Raw genomic sequence first — 19,125 nt, 5'->3', positions numbered from 1 at the left:
CTGGACCCTTAACTACAAGGTGTCAGCTACAGCTGCTGCTGTAGTTACCTTGACCAGTGCATTCTTCTCAAATCGCTCCATGTCTGCCACCTGTATGAATTAGTACAAGCATTGCTGATCTTAGCGCATCACCCAATTCTTGCCTAATGAGGAATTTATAGATGAAGGGTTTACAATATACTCTAGGTTTGGTCTTATAAAACTTTAAAAAGTATTTCAAGAAACATGTGCGTGTTTGGGTGAGGGCTTGTAATAACTGAAAAATTACTTTTCATAGCCGATGCGCCAAGTTTTAGATTTGTCAGTCTTTGATAAATGAGCCTGGTTTCAAATAAAATGCCCAGACCAGACTGAAAGCGAAGTGACAGATACTGTACATGTTTCTGTTGTGAAATAACAATATTGTGCAGAACTGTTTTATTCAGCCTACTTATGGGGCTACTGTTTCATACATCAAATGAATAATAAGATGTGATCAAATGTGAATAAGAAGTATCAGCAAACTACTGTACAAGTACGGTGCTTTACAATACTAGAAAGTAATATACTTTAAGAAAGACTTTAATAGGTCAACTAGTGTGATCAAATTACCATGTATAATTTTTATTTTTATTTGCATCTACATTAAACACAATCTACTTAATAATTTATAGAATGATTTGAATATTCATCTATTTAGTGGTTTAACTATCCTTTATAGCTTCCCTTGATGAAGTAGCAACTCAACATAATAATGGCTTCTTGTGATATTTTTGTTAGCCCATGGTATATTTCTTGTATACTTTTTGTTAATAATTTTGTGTGATTTAAAAATGCACTGTATTGTACAGAGGAATACATAACACAATTTTTGTTATCCATTAGTTTGCCTTCTCATTCTGCGGCACTGTGTTTCTTTTCCTATATTTAATGTATCTAATGATTTTTTACGCTTAGTTAAGCAGCAGTCCATGTGTTTTGGAAGTCAAGACTTATGAAAAGATGTTCTGAGCTTTGGTCTCTAAGGTGACATGTAGAAACACGTATTTTTCACTTTGCTTTCAAAATGGTCTGGACATCTAATTTTAATTGGATTTTAAACTTGACTAATTTATCAAAGACTCTATAGCTGACTGCATTTCTGGGATACAAGATTTAGTTTTATCCAGCTGTTCAAACAATGAAAACAAATGCAATTGAACTAAACATGTACTACATGTCAGCCCAATCAATATTCAATATTCACAACAGACCCTTAAGTATCCCTAAAAGAGCTGTCAGGAAGCAACAGTAGAGACCTGCTGCCCTTTCATGAGGTAAGTACCTTTCCCAGATCAAAACTTATTCTGTCAGAATCTGCTTGTATGCCAAGACTGTAGTGCAAAGAACTCCTCAATAATTCACACAAAAGCCACTGAAGCATGGCTGTGAGCTAATGGACAATTAACTACAGCAATCTACAAAATGCAGGTATGGGAATTTAAATTCTTGTAAATGATGGATTATGCACCTGATTACAAAATTACATCAAGAAATTACGTAATTCCTGCATTAAATCTGGTATTCTACAGTACATGATATACACGAAAGCGAAACTTACTTGAACAAACATGGCTTTTCACATACTTTTAAGAAATGATAAACCCCATGCATTTGGTTGATAAAATGTACTTATGCACATATTCCAGTATCCATTCCAGTAACTCATTTGTCCATGTAGTCCTGTAGTATCCTTTGACCATGCTTTTGCTGATACAGCAATGTAGAATGCACGTCAAAATTTGCGTTAGAGGAAAGAGCACTTCCGTATACTACAGTTCTGTTCAGCATGCCTATTTCAGCTCTTCACTGCTCAAAGAGATTTGATAGGTGGCACTTGTGCTGTGTTAGATGTTAGTTGCATCATTTAGTTTTTTCCCAGTTTAATAACAATATTTTTAAAAAATATAACATATTTCAAGAAATACATATAAAATCTAAAATAAATAGCCTAGCTACCATTTTAAAATGTAACATAGTTGTACAGGTTTTTTTTTCTAAAATAACACTTGCATGCAATAAATGTGATTACATGCCATAAATGGCAACTGGTTCCATAGGTTGAAAGCTCATACATTAGACCACTATGTATGATACTACGAAGAACAGTACAATAACATCCATGTATTCAAAACCTTTTTTAAAAAAATTCACTTAATATGGAATCATGTAATGAAAGGGACATTTTGGTAGTTGAAAATATAAAATCGGATATATTTTATAAACATGATTAACAATATTCATTTATGAATATAATTAGGATATATTTATATACAATAGCTAGGTATACGGTAGGTATTATATAGGTAATAGGTAGGTAAATAGGTTATATTAGGTATAGGTATAGCTAGGTATTATATACAGTACAATAGGTAGTTGTAGTTGAAAATAAAAATAAGGTACAAAACAGTATTCCACCTTCTTCATCAACATTTTCTGTATCAAATTCTACAACTCTGTCACTTGCTGTGGTGATTTTTAGTTTTAACAACATTTCCTATGGACACTCCCAATGTTCCAATTAAAAACAATGAACCATACTGTATGACTGAACAAATATAAGTTGTGTAAGTACTTATAAATTACCAAGACTGGTTGGGACCTGCAGGACCCAAGGAAACAGAACCATGGATTGCTGGGATGTGTAGTTTTTGTAAGCACTTATTGCTTAGGGTTTTCCAATCAACCTTCTTCTACTTTACTTTATCCAGAGCCATCTGATTAACTTCTTGATTACATATCCCCTCAATATAAAAATGTATTTGTCCTAATTTTTTGCGCATTTTATATATCAATTATATAAATTAATTTGAAAAAATTAAATTTGTCAAATGTCACTCTCCTGTCAGCTGTGTTACCCTCATATCATCTGTGTAACATATACATTTAAAGGAACAAGTAATACTGTAGGTTTATTCTATGCTGAAAAGAGAAGAAAAAAACAATGTTTTGGCTGTGGAGCCTTCTTCAGGTGTGAGAAAGACAAGGCAGACAGCAAAGATTAAATAGCGCAGAAGAACAAAAGCTGGGAGAGTGGAGGAGGAGGGAGCAGGGGAGAAGCAGAGAGGCCACTCAGGTGGTGCGATGTGGGGAGAGGTGAAGAGAGGGGTGAAGTCAAAACCTGCATGTGAATAGAGAAGATCACACGAAAACAAGTCTTTCTCACATCCGAAGAAGGCTCCACAACTCAAACATTGTGTTTGGATGCATGGAATAAACCTACAGTATTACTTGTTCCTTTGCAGCCTATGCATGGTGATGCAGCTACCCGGCTGAACTACTTATACATTTGTTTGTCTTAAATGGGATTTTAATTATATCTATTTTGTGTTATTGCACAATCAAAAGGAATAGTACCCAATTTGCTCAAAATAAGATTTTTTTTTCATTTTGAATGTGACCTTAATTGGAAAAAAGTAGTATCACAATGGACTTTTTGTGTAGATAAAAACAAACCTAAAATCAAAATTTTTCAATGTAGTTATGAAGTACTGCATATACAGTACATGAATTGTTCTTAGTGACCCAAGCAGATTTGCTTTGCTGTACAGTATACAGTATCTAACAGAGTTATCAACAAATACTGTTTTCATTCATGATAGCTGCAAATATCACACCTTGGTTTTCCCATTAAGCTGCACTAAGTGATTTCCTATATATTTGAAACCATGTTGTTATAAAACAAAAATATTTTTGAAAAAGCATTGACAACTTTTTTTTTTACTTTTCATTTCACAAAATGTACTGCAATTGAAGAATCACCCAGCAGTTGGAGGAGAAAGCATTTGCATTCATTTCCCTAACCCCGCTCACAACTTTGCCAGTAGTTGACAGAAAGCCATAAAAATGCATGAGAGGTGTCTTCATCATGTAAATTGACCCAGTAAGCTGTTCTAATGGCCCCTTGTTTTTTTTTGTCAATGGACAAAAGGGACAAATGCTGGGACTTTAAAAAAGGCAGAGAGACTGGTTTTCTTCATAAACTCAGCTTCTTTAAAGCAGACAAAACTACGTTATTTTAACACTTTTCAAAAGTAGTTTAAAATACCTCCTTTCTTGCTTGTTTGACAACATCTGTATTGTTAATTGTTAAAGGCAATTAGGTAGATACAACAGGTACAACATACTGTACGTACAACAGGAAAACAAACTGCATTTCTCCAAAGAATAACCCGTAACAGAAGGGCTTGGGAATCCTCCTCCCTAGATCCCACAGGAGACCTACTCCAGCAGGGCTCAACCTCTGCCTTTTATTCCTGAGGCTCCCCCTTTGTAACCTCCCATAAGAAACATAAAGGTACCTTGTTCTTTTGCATGTACAGGTATTTTCACCTAATAAATACATATTACACCAAAAGCACAAAGCACAAAACATAGTGTACAGTATTTCAGTCCTCATAAAATAGTTTTTTAATATATCTTTCTTTATTAAAAAAGAAACTGCATACCCAATTTTTCAAACCGGTTCTTAAATCTCGGCAACAAAACAAATTAATTGACAGAATTGTCAAATTTTACAGATTTCGAATTAAGCACAAAATTCTGAACTTCGTGAAAGTACTGTATGGTCACCATATTGTTGCAAAACTGCTGGTCTCACCATGGGTGACAGTGAGAGTTTGCAAGAATTGTGATTTAACCCTTCCTTTCCTGCTTGCTAGTCACTGTAATCACTAATGTGAGTGAATAACCACAGGTTGTGCATAAGACACTTCACTGCAGAAATGATCCATCATGATCTGAATGCAGAGTTAATGAGTAAATAGTTCTTGTCGGCAAAACCATCTTGTAGTTGACAGTAATATCGCTATTGGATTAAAAGAGGTGTATTCACAAGCCTTTTTGTTTACAATATACAGTAGGGCCGCATCACTGCACCAGAAGTTGAATTGCTCTAAATTGCAAAAGGTGGTAGCATACAGCACTGTACCTGGAAAGTTTGTCTCTTTTGTGATTTAAATTGGAGTTGTTACACGTTACTGTGTAGATTTTACTTACATTGTGGTTTGAAATGCACTTATCAGTGCCAATTATTTTTAACCCCAAAATATAAAAAAATGCATTGCCGTTCCCCTTTAGAAACAATATTATTTGAATAAATGCTTTGAAAACACTGGTGTTACCAAAGTGATGGGGAGACCAACTCCCCTCCAGTCCGGAAACAGGCCGGTGGCCATTGATGGCTGTTTCCAAAGGGTAAAAACTTGTCCCTGAACCTGAATATGGTTTGGACTGTTAATAATGTGTAATAACAAGTAATGTGAAGCCAATGGGTAGCTGCAAATACCATTTCCCATTGTGTTTTTTATCTGGCTTACTGCATAATACATACTAGAAACAAAAAGGTAAGTACCGTACTAAATTAGTTTGTTTTTTCCTTTGTTTCAGAGGCTTGCAACACACTGCAGGCTGTGGGATGGGTTGCATCACAGTGATCAAGAAAAGCCGACATTCTAAATACCTTTTTGAAATGAAATATTTGAATTAAGTGATTTGGATTTTAATTACATGTTTTGGGATTTTTTAGTAGCATTTATTAGTTTGACTATTTATTAGTTTAAAATATGTAAAATTATTTTTTACATGCACACCTAACCTTGACTGACAACACACCAGTTCTCTGATATAAATATGACCCTTTTTGCCCACCTTTGTCGCTTAGAGTATTTGTCATCTCTGTTACGTTCAGTCTCCTTTCTTGTGTTGTCTTTGGGTGCCACGTCTTGCTTTATAGCAGAATTTACTCTTTAGCTTCACTGATATTAATTGAGCAGCTGACCGGAGATATTTTAACTTGTCAACACTTCCAAGAGCGTCACACAAATCATAGTACTGTACAGTACATGTATTCTAGTTTGGACAAATGTATTTAATCTTCCTAACAATTCTAACATACTTTACACACATGTGCATGGAAATAGAATAAGAATAAGAATAATGCAAAATATAATAAAATGTTAAATTAAGGGGGGTTAAGAAAATAGAGATGACCAAAATACAGAGCTGGATGATCAATAATTAAAATTAAATACTGTAAGTTATTCTACTTATGAACTAAGTATCTCGGAAGTCTACATCCTTATAAATCAGTAAAAACAGATTTTTTGCTGCTACTCTGTATTAAAAAATCCAACATTACGCCACTAGAGAGATTAACCTGCATCCTTAATAAAACCAAATACAACCCTGACCTCCCTATTCTCACTATTGGGACCCTATCTCCCGATTTCTAAAAAATGTCTCCAGGAAGGATTAGAAATTAGAGTTTTCTAAAATAACAAATGCCAAGCTCTCTTAAACAAGGATCAATTACTTAATCTGGTCTCTAAGGATGATTTAAACAGGCTCCTTATACTGTATGTGGCATGTGTCTTCCTCTCTCTATCTCTTTCTTGTATTGTTCCTCCTTCTCCTTCTCTTCTCTCTCCTGCTTTTGCCTACCTGTGTTTTTATCTAGGGTTTCTCACCGACGAAGATTCTTAATGAATTGCTAAGGTACAGTAAACCAGATGATTCCTTTTGATCAATGTGTCTCAGACACCCTACAGCTCAGCAAACTCCCCGTCTTCCTACTCCCTGCCGGGAACTGCAAATACTGACCCTCATTAACCTTTGTTTCTACAATTCGAGAAACCTTAACTGCCACTTCCATAGCAATAATAGTAATAATATCTCAATTAGCTGCTGTTCTAATTCACGTTTCTTGTAAAAACATCACAAAGCAGTGTTCTGACTATATATACACAAAGGTAAAAAAAGAATACAGGCAGATTTAACTGATACTGTAGGTTTGTGAGCCTTGCCTGCCAGCATTCTGTTCAGCCCATTTTTTGCCGCTTCCTTATTCAATTTTAGAAACTACCAGTTGATGATTCTGTCTATTTTCAAAAGATTTATCAGTTCAAGAATGTCTTTAGAAATCATACTCCATTCCATTTAGGATTAGATGCTTTCATGGAGCTCTATGCCATACTTGCATGTTGTAGAACTTTTAATAATGGAGAAATTGTAACTCATCCCTGACCCAGAATCTGTACAAAACAGGCACTGCTTTTGACTTAACAGATTGAATTCCCCAGACAAGTTAATTCACATTTACTTTGTACATGTACAGGGCCAGTAAAGGCATAACTCATCTTTGGTTCTCATTGCATTAAGTGAAAAGCTATCGTTTGAAGATTGTACAGTATATGAAATTCAACAGGTTACCAGTGCCCTAACCACTGAACATATATATAAATACTGGGGTGAGTGTTAGGTGTTATTTGACAATATAGGAAAAAGGGCGCCAGAATACTCAAGTCAAAATGAAACAAAATCATGCATTAGTATCTCCACATTGAGAACTGACAGAACGGTAACGGTAAAAATGTTCCTGACTTGACTAAAATACACCTTGGTCCTCGACATGTAGAGCAAAATTCGACCAGACTCAGAAATAACCCCTTGATATTTAATTTTAACACAAAATTAAGTTTGAACACCATCTACAGAAATACGAGGACGATCAGATTTTCACAGTTCTTGCAAGAAACCTAGTACCATGGCCTCAGTGTTAGCACTGTTCCATTGTAAATAATATTGTAGTATTTTTATATTGAAAGTTTGACATCTCATAAGTGAGATGAATACATCAAGTCATAGGTACAGAGATAACTATGTTATTGCATACACAAGTATGTACAGTATATGCTGCATATTTTGCACATTTAGTCAAGAGTGGCACCAGAGGACAAACCCAGTAGCAGCACCCAATCTTTAAATTCTGTTTGTGGTTATTGTGTAACGTATTTTTTCATTCTTATAACATTTCTTAGAAATGTTTGCGATTCAAAACTGACTATCTATAATTCATCTATAAAATGTAAGAGCACATTTTATCGGACAGCACCCTACCTTGGTTAGAGCTGTTGGATGGGAAGCGATCAGACTTTTTCAAGGTCCGAAAATGAATTCTTTTGCTGGCTTGGCTTTCCCCATAAAGTCCAATGGATTGGACCTGGATGATGTAGTCTGTTTCTTCATCTAGGTCCCAGAGGACACAAGCACGATTTGTGGTATTAACTTCCCTGATGAACCTTTGCATCTGCCCATCCTGTCTCTGCAAAAGAGCAAATTATGGATGATTAGAATCTGAATGTCTTCAGTGTTTCCATACAGAGACCTGACGGAGGTCATAAAATGTAAATGTAAAACATAAACATAGAAAACAAGTAGTGTACACAACTGTAAATGTAAATGAAACAGGTAAAATAAACTTGGCTTTCATAAGGAAGTTCCTGAAATGCTATGTAGAATAGCCAAAAATAAAATGGGCCAGATGTAATTTTTTTTAAATTTTGCTTATAAGAAATGAAACAATAAGGCAAATACAATGATCCTACTCACTTCACAACAGTGCATATAAAAGAAATCCGGACCTTGGAAATTAGCAAAATGCTTAACCTTAACCTTAACCTTAGTCATGTGGTTAAGATTTAAAATCAGTAAATTGCAATTGTATTTCTGTTTCTCATTTATCCTGTAAGTAATTTAGAATAAAGCGATCCCCCCAAATATTTTGTTTTTTATTAGACGCTGTTTAAGAACATGCTTATTACTCAGTAAACTGTGCTTCACGAATGTTCTTTAACACTAGACGACTTTGAGGTCTTTTAAAATTATTTATCTTTGTCAGAATCATAAAAAACATAAAATCATTCCACTTGCTTGAGGCAAGACCCTCATATATTTTTGATGGATCCTAGAGAATCAACTATTCAATTCAGCTGGTATTAGATTGCTATTATTGTTTTTCCAAGCTTTCTAAAGCTCCTCTTTCTTACTTACTGTAACTGTTCGATTTTCTTTACCAGTCCTACAATTCCCTTATGCTTTCATTTTTCTTTCTCACATATTCTCCTACCTCAGCCTTGAATTCCTTGAATTTGCCCCCCCACAAATTATTCTATACTGAAGTCTATATATGTTAACATTATTTCTCTTTTTGATTCACCATGCAGTTGTTTGATTTCTCTGACAGTTTGAAAACATACTTTAAAGATGTGTAAGGATTTTTATATGAAGCAACCCCATCACTTAATTTCATATGGGATTCCCTTTTCTTGTTTCCTGGCATGATTTTGGCTAAAGCATTAAATTTATGAAAGGTCCAATGTCCTGTACATACTATAAGCCACGCTTGAGAAGAACAGATAAATGGAATGTAATTGTCATTAAAGGTTATTCAATACTGCACTCTGAATCTGTCTGGAGGGAAAATGATATATGAAAACATTTTAGGTGGCTATACATTGCAGCCTTTCTCTGAGATATTTGGAGTCATCAATTGTTTTTCTTTAAGACTTGCAATGTATCCTGCAGCTGCTCAGGAGAGAATTAGGTAGGTGGATATGTTCTTCCAATATGCCTGCCTGTGGAGTCAATCAGTCTTTGACAAGCTGCAAGCTCAATAGTGCCTGACAGAAGAAATAGCATAGACTGGACGACTCTCACTGATGTCATGGCAAGCCAACAGGTGCTCAGCAAACCATAGGAATCTCTGTGCTCCAGCTTAAGTAATCATGGTTAGAATAAGCTAATGATATAACCTATGCTCAAAATAACAACCTCTGGAGTAAGAATAATGGAGTAAGATTTAACACAGTTGTAGCAGGAAGGATTATCATGATGCTTAGAAATAAGTTAAGAAACACCTTAGGTCTGTGTCTGAAATGGGCTTTCTGATATACATCATGTGCTGATCCTAACACAGTCAGGGATTTCATAAACGTAATTGACACACCCTTGTCTGCTACTAAGGTGGGGCAGACCCTAGCTGGAGGTCACCTGTCAAACATTCAAAAATGACTAACCAGTGAGGAGCTCACAGGGGGGAGAAAGACGTTACACCTGATGACATCCATTTGCTATCTGTAATGCTGCTGACGTGAAAGTCTTCACTTCACCAGTCTTAAACCAAATGAACTAGGTGAAAATGAGAAAAGGTTATGCCCCTATAAATATGCTCTTGGATATTATCATAACCAAGAGGTAGTCAATGATAGATTACTAAATTTGTGTGACAAAAAGCAGAGACCACGTGCAGCTGTTAAAATAAAATATTGTTTTCACAGTAAGAGATTAAAGACAGATCAGAAGCTTCTAATTGTTTGAGGTACTTATTTGCTTTCCATGGTGATTTGCTTTGGTCCCACTACTGCTCCTGATATAGACTCCTGTATAGGAACAAGTAATAGGTTTATTCCATGCTGAAAAGAGATGAAAGAAAACACAACGTTTCGGCGGTGGGGCCTTCTTCAGGTGTGAGGGTGCTCATGGGATAAACCTTTTACTTGTTCCTTTGCAGCCTACGCATGCTGATGCAGCTACCCACCTAGACTCCTGTATAGTCTGTAAATGTTACATTTTAAAATTATACAAAATTAAGTTTAAAACTTTAAAAGCAGCAAAAATTACAAAGAACAGACATACGACAAGACAGACATATGAAGTTTACAAATGCAAAAACCATTAATGTAGGCAGCAGAAGTCTTTTGGCATCTAGGCTTTTCCTTCATTTGTTGCTCACAGTAAAGCATGATTGTCTTCCACAGAACTGAAGATGATTGGTATGACCTACATGGAATCTGAATACATAAGCAGGATAATCACGTCATCTGCTCATCCTGCTCCTGTCACCTTTTCAAGTTGCAGAAACATGACTCATCTTCATTCTTTGTTCTTCTGCAGGTTTAATCTTCCATAACAGCCACTGAGATATTTCAGGTGGTACAGTCTATTCTTCCTGTTCTGACACTTAAGTGTATGTTGCCAGATCCCTATTTGGTGAAAAATGAAGTCCTTCTGTACTTAACCGAGTCAATGCTGTATCTTCAATAATGGGAATGAGGACGTAGGCCAGGGATCAACTACATCCCTGTAGTTTAAAGTTTGTAAAATTGTTTTTATTTAATTTTAAAACTTCTGTCATGGACAAGAGCTCTTTAAAAAGCCAATCTTTGTTAAACATCCGAATACCACTTGTTACACTGCAGCTGGCTGAAACTGACAACCACAGGTTACTAACGGGCAGGAATCAAAATGCAAGGAGTCTGTGATTTCCAATGCAAGGAGGGGCAGAGTTTTTGTAGGTTAATAAAGAACAGGTTTCATACTGTGTGGGAAGTGAAAGATGTTTTGGGCTGGGCAGGGTCAGGCATGGGGTCTGCACTGCAGATGGGTAGATGGAAGAAGCTGCAGACATTTCTTGGTCTGGTGCAGAATGGGAATTCAGGGTTCTCGGGTACAAAGCTAGGCTGGATATTCTCAGGTTTCAGGTTTCAGGCTGGGAGAGTCTCTCTGGTCAGTACAGTGATTTGTACTACTGGGAGTATATCAATGTCAGAGCACTTATCCAGTGGTGTAACATGGTATAAATAGGGAGAACTGGGCTGGAAAAACAACCATTAATTGGATGACAGTGGCACCGATAAATAGCACTAGCATGTTCTGGTAGCCTCTATAAGATTTTGGTCACTCGTAGGAATGCTGCCACTTTCTGGGGCATTCGAGGCCTGTGAGCTCCCACCTGCCTGGGCATGATACTGCTGTTATATGCTCTGTTTTCCATGGAGCCACAGGGGGCAGACAAAGAATTGCATACCACTCTGGAGCTGCTAGTTCTTGATCTCGGCTCTCTAGGCAATGTAGGAAAACCAAAAATACTTGGACATATAGAATCTAAAATGTATAGATTTTAAATCAGTTGGATCTTAAACTATATACCTCATTTGAAATAATGTGCATACTATTAGATCTCCTTCTTGAATAATAATTTCTATTCTCAAATGAATGCTAGAATGGTTAAATAAACAGAATGGTATTGAATATGAACAAAGGACACTGCAAAAAGGCTTTTGATTCAGAGAAGATGCATTAAAAACTGAAAAGGGGGATGTTTCTTCATGCAGGAAGTCACTGGGGTGTCAAACAAATAGCCCAGCTAAATGTATCCTTTCTTCTGTTCTAAGAGAAACATCTGTAGAAAAAAACTAAACAAAAAATATCTTTTGTTGAAGTTACTCTGGGTCACATCAATATTGTTTTACATTAATAATTCATGCTGCTTCTTTTCTTTTTAGTTTTTCAATACTACAAGCTACCACAACTGACAATGATAGCTGCAGCACAAACTAACTATTCCAGAACTATTTTCTAATTATTTTCATATTTACTCTGGTGGTGACTGTCCAGATTGGAATACTGTAAACAATTCTTCTATGTTGAAATGACAAAATATTGCTTAAATTATAGCTGTGCATTTGATAGTTGATTTTAAATTGATATAAAATCTTCTAACAATTGATAATGCACACACCTTGGGATGTAGAAAAAAGGCTATTTTTAATTAAGGACTTATCGCCTAGTTGCCTTCATGATAAAGTACAAGAAAAATGTCCCTAACATTGCGTTAATGCGAAACTTAGCTTGTCTTCTAGCTCAGCCACAAAGGACTTTAATTACTATGACAGGGTTTACCTGCTGAGAAATGGCATATCCGATGATAACATCTCCCTCAGGAACGTCCCAGGACACGGTGGCCGAATCTGCTTTCAGGTGTGTGACAGTAACATTGACAGGAGCTGGTGGCCTATCTGTCGAGTGAGAAAAAGGAGAAGATGAGTGAACGGAGAGATCTAAAGTTGGCTTCTCTATTTCCCTCTGCTCTCCAAAGACTCATCATTCTTGTTTCCAGGGATATTGAGACAAGATGACATGCTCATCTGTCAGTGGGCTACATAGCAGAATGGTTTTCCTGATCCCACTTCATTAAAAAAGAGACAGTCTAAAGTTTCTTTTCAAGAACCAAGACTTTTCAATAAAAATAGTAAAAAAAAAAATCCTCGCTTTGGATCGAAGCACAAAGCAGACTTCATTTTTCCTTAGACCGGGTTACCTCTAATGTAATGCCCACTGATAAAAAGGCAGAGAAAACTAAACCAAGCAATCAAAAAGCAATACATCAGACGTCTTCTACATGCAAGGTTATGGAAACAATAATTAGTACTGAACCAGAGGATTACATACAGTGTAAGGAAATACGATCCTAGGGAACAGTCAACATGTATATTTTAAAGGAAGGTCTTACTTAACTAACATGTTTGACTTCATTGAAAAAGCAACAGTAAAGGACCATTGAACATGGAGTACAGTAAGTGATATGCTGTATATACATTTTCAGTAGGCTTTTGATAAAGTTCCTCATAAAAGATTAAGTCTCAAATTAAAGATGGCAGGCTTTTCGGGAAATGTGTGTGCTTAGATTGAGAACTGATTAATACAAAACAGTACAGATAAGAGGATAAACTGTATTTGTGCTGAATTTAAATCTAGGGATGATACAGTACGTTTAACTTTTATTATGGAATAGAAAGACCTCATTTAGAATATTGTGCACAGTTCTTGTCACCTAGGTTAAAAAAAAAAGATATCGCTGAGCTGAAATCAGTATATTTCATATATTCTTGGGCTTAAAGAATATATTTTGCATTAATACATTTAAACAACTTAACGTTTTGAGATTTTAACAGATAAGCTTATGAGGAAACTTGATCCAAGTATTACAAATCCTCAGAAGCACAGCCAAAGTCTACCCAGTGGACTTTTTCAGAATAAACAATGAAAGAGGAACCCGAGGACACAAGTGAAAACTATATTGTTATGCATTTAAAACACAAAAGGGAAACACTTCTTTATGCAAAGGGGTGTCAGAGTCAACCTAAACTATTTTTAAATGTTTATTAATGTATTAATTAAAATATTATCCAGTACTTTCAGGAAAAGAAAAACTTAAAAATTTTCCATCTGTAATAGTAAGCCATAATATGTCATTATTTTTTGAAAAAACATTAAGGTGGACTTGCACAATTCAATTTCCAATCAAGCAATATTTAAACCTGAGGTAATTGTATTGATCTTAATTCCTTATTATTGTAAAAATTAAAGGTCTTAATGGGAATACATTAACAATATGACAAACTGTAACAAATTTGAATCTGATAATTTAAAAAAGTCACACAAAATTGAATTGCAGACTCTATACGAGCTCTATAAGATACCCACAAAGTAAAGCATAAAGGTTGATACTATTGGCCCAGTATAATCGTACATTAAGATTTAAATGGGCATTTTTCGTGAAGTGGGAATAGGGATTAAGACTGAGCATTTTCCATTGCCATAAACTATTACAGTAGTTCCCAATTAAGGTCCCTTCAGGAACACTGCTGGTTTTCATTCCAGTTGAGCTGTACATCCCCAGTGCTAATTGCTATAATTGATATACTTAAATGTTTAAACATTTATTTAATTTTGGCCAGCCCTTTGTGTCAAAAATACCCTATTTAAAGGGTATTGTTTTCAACAACTTCAGTAGGACTGATGCAGTCTCTCTTCAACTAGCTTGTTGTTATTTCTAACTAAGCACTGGATCAATAGATAATGAACAAACACAGGTTGGAATGGCACTGTATCAGACACTCTTCACAGTGATTTATTTTTCTGCAGTGGTCCAATTGGTCACATTTCCGTTAACGTGCCTGAATGAGGGCTGTTCTGAAACTAATAAATTGGTACAGAGTTTATCCCATCTGACCATTTGAAGAGCTGAAAGCAGATACATAATATGACAAATATGCCACAAATAGAAAACTGCAATCAATTACCCTCCAATTAAGAACTTGTTGGGAACAAAACTCAGAAGACAAAATATTCCTCCAGGACCAGGGCTGGGATAAAGCAATGGAAATGTATTTCCAAAACTCAAAAGATTTACATATTTAATGCTACTATTATGGAGGCATACACTGTAAGCTGTTGTATAGATACCCTACTTGTTAATAAATAAATAATAAGCTGACATCTTAAGAACAATTATCCAACTAAGAAGCCAGAAATTGCTTTCTAGAGTTAATTCATAAATTAAATGCTGTGACATCCCAGGGTTATTATTACAGGACTAAAATGATCTCATAGGTTGAAGATTAGGAGTCATGTTTCACAGTAATTTCTTTGTAGTTCAAAAATAGATACAACAAATGAAATTCTATCCTCTCAGAAGAGGTATTATCTGGATACATGATTAATTGCTAGTATCAGAAGTGAACACCATCCTAATCATTCCCATCCACTGGTTTCAGTAAAATAACACAAACAACATAATTGTGATGATACAGATTGATGGATGTAATAAAATCAGTGTTCAAATTACTGTACACCCTTTCTCATTAATGTCCATACAACAAACACAGAGCTGTGGACAAACTTTTGCACTTTAGAAATCAAAGATTCAATAATGAAATTACTGATTGTAATTTAAATTATCACATTACAATCATGTGGTTTGAAAGGCTTAAAATGTAGACACCTAATTGTATGCTGAACATTTGAAAAAGGTCAACAGCTGTTCCATATTTATTCAGTTTAGCAAACTTTAGGGAGCACTTTTCCACTGCCTAGGTTACTAATATTTTTAATGATAGTTGCTCAGTGTCATTAGACCCTGTGACGACATCACACTCTGTACTAACTTTCCATTTTTCCTCAATTTTAACATTGTATGTAAAGGGACAGAACACCAGTAGTTTGTTTGGAAAAATCTAGAAGTTACTTGGTACAGTAACTCCATTCAAAAATAATAACCTGCAATTTGGTAACAGATGTATTACTAATAGACAATCTAGTCATTTTATCTATTTTTATTATAACATGTGGTCCTATCAGGATAATGTAATGGGGCATAAGATTGGGGCATAAGATAGTAACTGTAATTATCCTGAGAAAAAGGCAGGGTCATGTACACTCATCTTGAATTTGGAAGCAGCTCCTCCTGAGCTGTTAGGCACAGTTACTAATAGTGTTGCACTTAGTATATTTGTCCCCTGAATAAAAGTCAGTGGTAGGATGAAGCTAGCACAGGATATCCTTACAGTCTATAGACAGTGTATGACATGATGCAATGAGGTAACACAATTAGTTCCATTAGTGTAATGGAGAAAAAAATTTCAATAAGCATTCTTTCTATCAAATTTATATTTAGTAAAGACCTTGTTATTTAGCTGTTCTATCACATAAGTAGTTAATGCTGGTAAATGCACCCTCCAGTGCGAGAACAGTAATTCAGATAATAAGTGATTAAGATTCTAACATGTTAAAATAATAATGTATAGTAGAGTCCTGACATTTGTGAGGGTTCAGTGCAGAGAACCATCGGAAACAGACAAATTTGCATAAAACCAACACGACCCCTATACATTCACCTAATATACTACAGTATATAGTATGTATAGTTAAAAGACATTAGTAATCCTCCTTTATAATGCTAATTTAAGTACTAATGCATTGGCTTTAAATTAATTTAAATAACATTGATAAACTAAAAGAAACATCATTGATCCCATACTTATTTTAATCAGATAAAAAAAACCCAACATGAATTCCTGCGCTGCATCCAGCACTGTCTCTCTCTGCCTCCATGATCATCATACCCCACTGTAATGAAAAGGGCAATAAAACAGTCAGTGTGCCTGTAAAGTCATCTCTAGCCTGATGACACAGAACCTGAAGTGTTCATTACACTATGAAAACAAGACCACGTTGCGATGAGGATGCTAGATAATGGGAACTTAGGTAGGTAGCGGTGAAGAGTCTTATTCACTCATTAGATTCATCTTATAATCTCAGTCTTATGAGCCATTAGCAACTTTCTACTCCTACTCCAACTACTACATCTTGCTTTGCTCTTCTTTCATCCTAGACCCCATCAATCACATTTTTATTGTGTATATTGTGTGCTGTGATGTATACTTTCTACAGTATATAAGTATGGAATATAACATACCTATTTACCATTTTGTTCTATTTTGCCAATGCAGGCCAATAAATAATGAGGACTCACTTTTGGCTTGCTTAGGCCACCTGTTAAGTAGCTCCACTTTGTTGAAAGAGCTATGCAGTTAGCAGATATCAGATCAAGCTGGGGATGTCTAGACTGTTCTCTGCACCAATCAGGAGTCTCTTGCCAAGCTAGACCTGGACAAGGGAGGACATAAGATGTGAGTGGCAGTGGGACATGGACAGAACGTTGTTGCCAACCATCGCTAGTCACATATACTGAACCTCTTCCCTTGGAATCGGGGAAGGTACAGTTTGGTGGACATCTGTGTGGAAGATGCATTTTGCTACCAAACAAGGTAAAGAAACTGCAAGCTAAGAGGTGAAGGTGAGGTGGTTGGCCACAACACACTCATTCTTCAGAGTGAAAGAAGCAAGAAGTTTTTCAAATTCCCCCATCGGACAGATTCGAAGCATGGGCATTTTGGACATAATGTTACGTTCTGAGCATTGGAAGAAACCACAATTAAATATAAGGGCAAATATCTCACATCTCAGTCTTTTTATATTTGACAGATTTACTTTTCCTTTTAATTACCTGCTAGGTAGAAACTGTATCTTTGATATTCACTATCCATTTTAGAAAAAAAATCTGTCTGGTGGGGGTCTTTTTATTGTTCAAAATCCAGCATTACCAACCTAAGCTGCTGTGTCTTTGTTAGTTTGCAGTCACTTTGGCCGATTTTGAAAGTGTTTATGCCTCTTATCGCTCTGACACCTCACTGTGCCAAAAAACACAAAGGCACTGTCTGCTTGGTTGGTTTTCACTGATTATAAGGGACATGTCTGTTGTTTTAAATTAATGTAAGATACATTGTTACACACACAACTGTTATTTTACATAAAGTAATGAAATTCAATAAATGTGCATTAAAAAATAAGTACTTTTATTAAAGCTTTTAGATAACAGAGAAAAATGTTTCAGTCCTATTAAACACAGATTTTTAAACCTGACTTTTACCCCGTTCCCACCAGGAATTATAAGTCATTATAATATTATCATTACAGCTTAAACAATCTATGATTCCATCTATCCGTAGATTTTCTAACTGCTTTATCCAATGCAGTGTTGTGGGAGAGTTGGAGACTGTCCCAGCAAGCAATGGACACAGCTGGACGGGCCATCACAGTGCCTCACAGGGCCTCAGTTTTCCCAGAAGCCAATTAACCTACCAGTATGTCTTTGGGCTGTGGGAGGAAACTGGAGCTTATAGTGTTTCTTATAATGTTTCTACTAGGCAGGTACTTAACAGCATTGAGTTATTTCTACTTAAAGAAATAAACCTTGCCATACTACGGTTTGCCATACCATTTTGCCAAGAAACGAGATGGGAGACCAAAGATGTTCTTGAGCATTTTAAGCCAGTGTGGCCTGAAGAAGAGGCAGCAGCTCTTGAACACAAAGTTTATAGGACCCCTCTTACCAAGCAGCTCAAATGCACAAGCAGCTAGAGCATGACATAGGCTTACTTCATGTAATGCATGAAAATGTATCACTAAGACAGTTTAACCCGTAATAAACTTACAATAGCCTGTCTCTAGGGTTAGAGTTAGAATTCTCCAAGTATGTACCGCAAACATTCCAAGGGGTTTTGAATTAAGTGCATTTTTAGAGATATTCCTCTTGGAGGTGAAAATTTAACTTTAACTCCACTTTGCATATATTCCATTACTGTCAGAAAAGTCATAAATAGAGGTGACCTGTTTTTTTTTTCTGTGATGCATCATGTATATCATTAGTTTGTGATCCGTACTGCAGTGTCTTTTCTTGTTAAGGAATGTTTTTCATGATAAAGTATTTATTTTATTTTATGTATGCAAAAGTCAGTCCTCCATGACAAGCTTAACCAAAGTCACATTAAATTAGAATATGATATAAAGAGTCAAGACAACCCTTGTTGAGGGATCTCATCATGAAGCTTTTATACTTATATTGCATAAACAGGAAAAAAAGGAAAAACCTATTGCCCTGGGGTCCTGAAATCAGAGCTAACATGGAAATAGAAGTATGAATCCCCAAAACCATAGTCAGCATCATACGTACTTGAAGATGGAGACATTCTCAATGATTTCTATGACAATTCAGTTATTTGTGTAATACACTTAAAGCAAAGAAGAAATTTCAGATGATTCTGTTTTATTCCCTGTTACTGTTGCTTATTTGTCATTGCAGAGATG

General features: G+C 35.7%; 1 protein-coding gene across 1 annotated transcript in view; it reads right to left on the bottom strand.

Annotated features, from left to right (window-relative positions):
- Nucleotides 1–19,125, bottom strand: part of fndc4a (fibronectin type III domain containing 4a) — an 84,834-nt gene that overhangs the window by 31,376 nt on the left and 34,333 nt on the right. The window contains exons 2-3 of the mRNA XM_088626385.1: nt 12,538–12,653; nt 7,915–8,119 (exon numbers count right to left, since the gene is read on the bottom strand). Of these exons, the coding sequence (XP_088482511.1) occupies nt 7,915–8,119; nt 12,538–12,653 (321 nt within the window). The remainder of the gene's footprint in view (nt 1–7,914; nt 8,120–12,537; nt 12,654–19,125) is intronic.

Source organism: Lepisosteus platostomus, chromosome 3 (assembly GCF_059453375.1).
Source record: "Lepisosteus platostomus isolate fLepPlt1 chromosome 3, fLepPlt1.hap1, whole genome shotgun sequence".
Taxonomy (NCBI): domain Eukaryota; kingdom Metazoa; phylum Chordata; class Actinopteri; order Semionotiformes; family Lepisosteidae; genus Lepisosteus; species Lepisosteus platostomus.
Note: the sequence above shows the minus strand (reverse complement) of the source record. Positions and strands in the feature narration are given on the sequence as shown.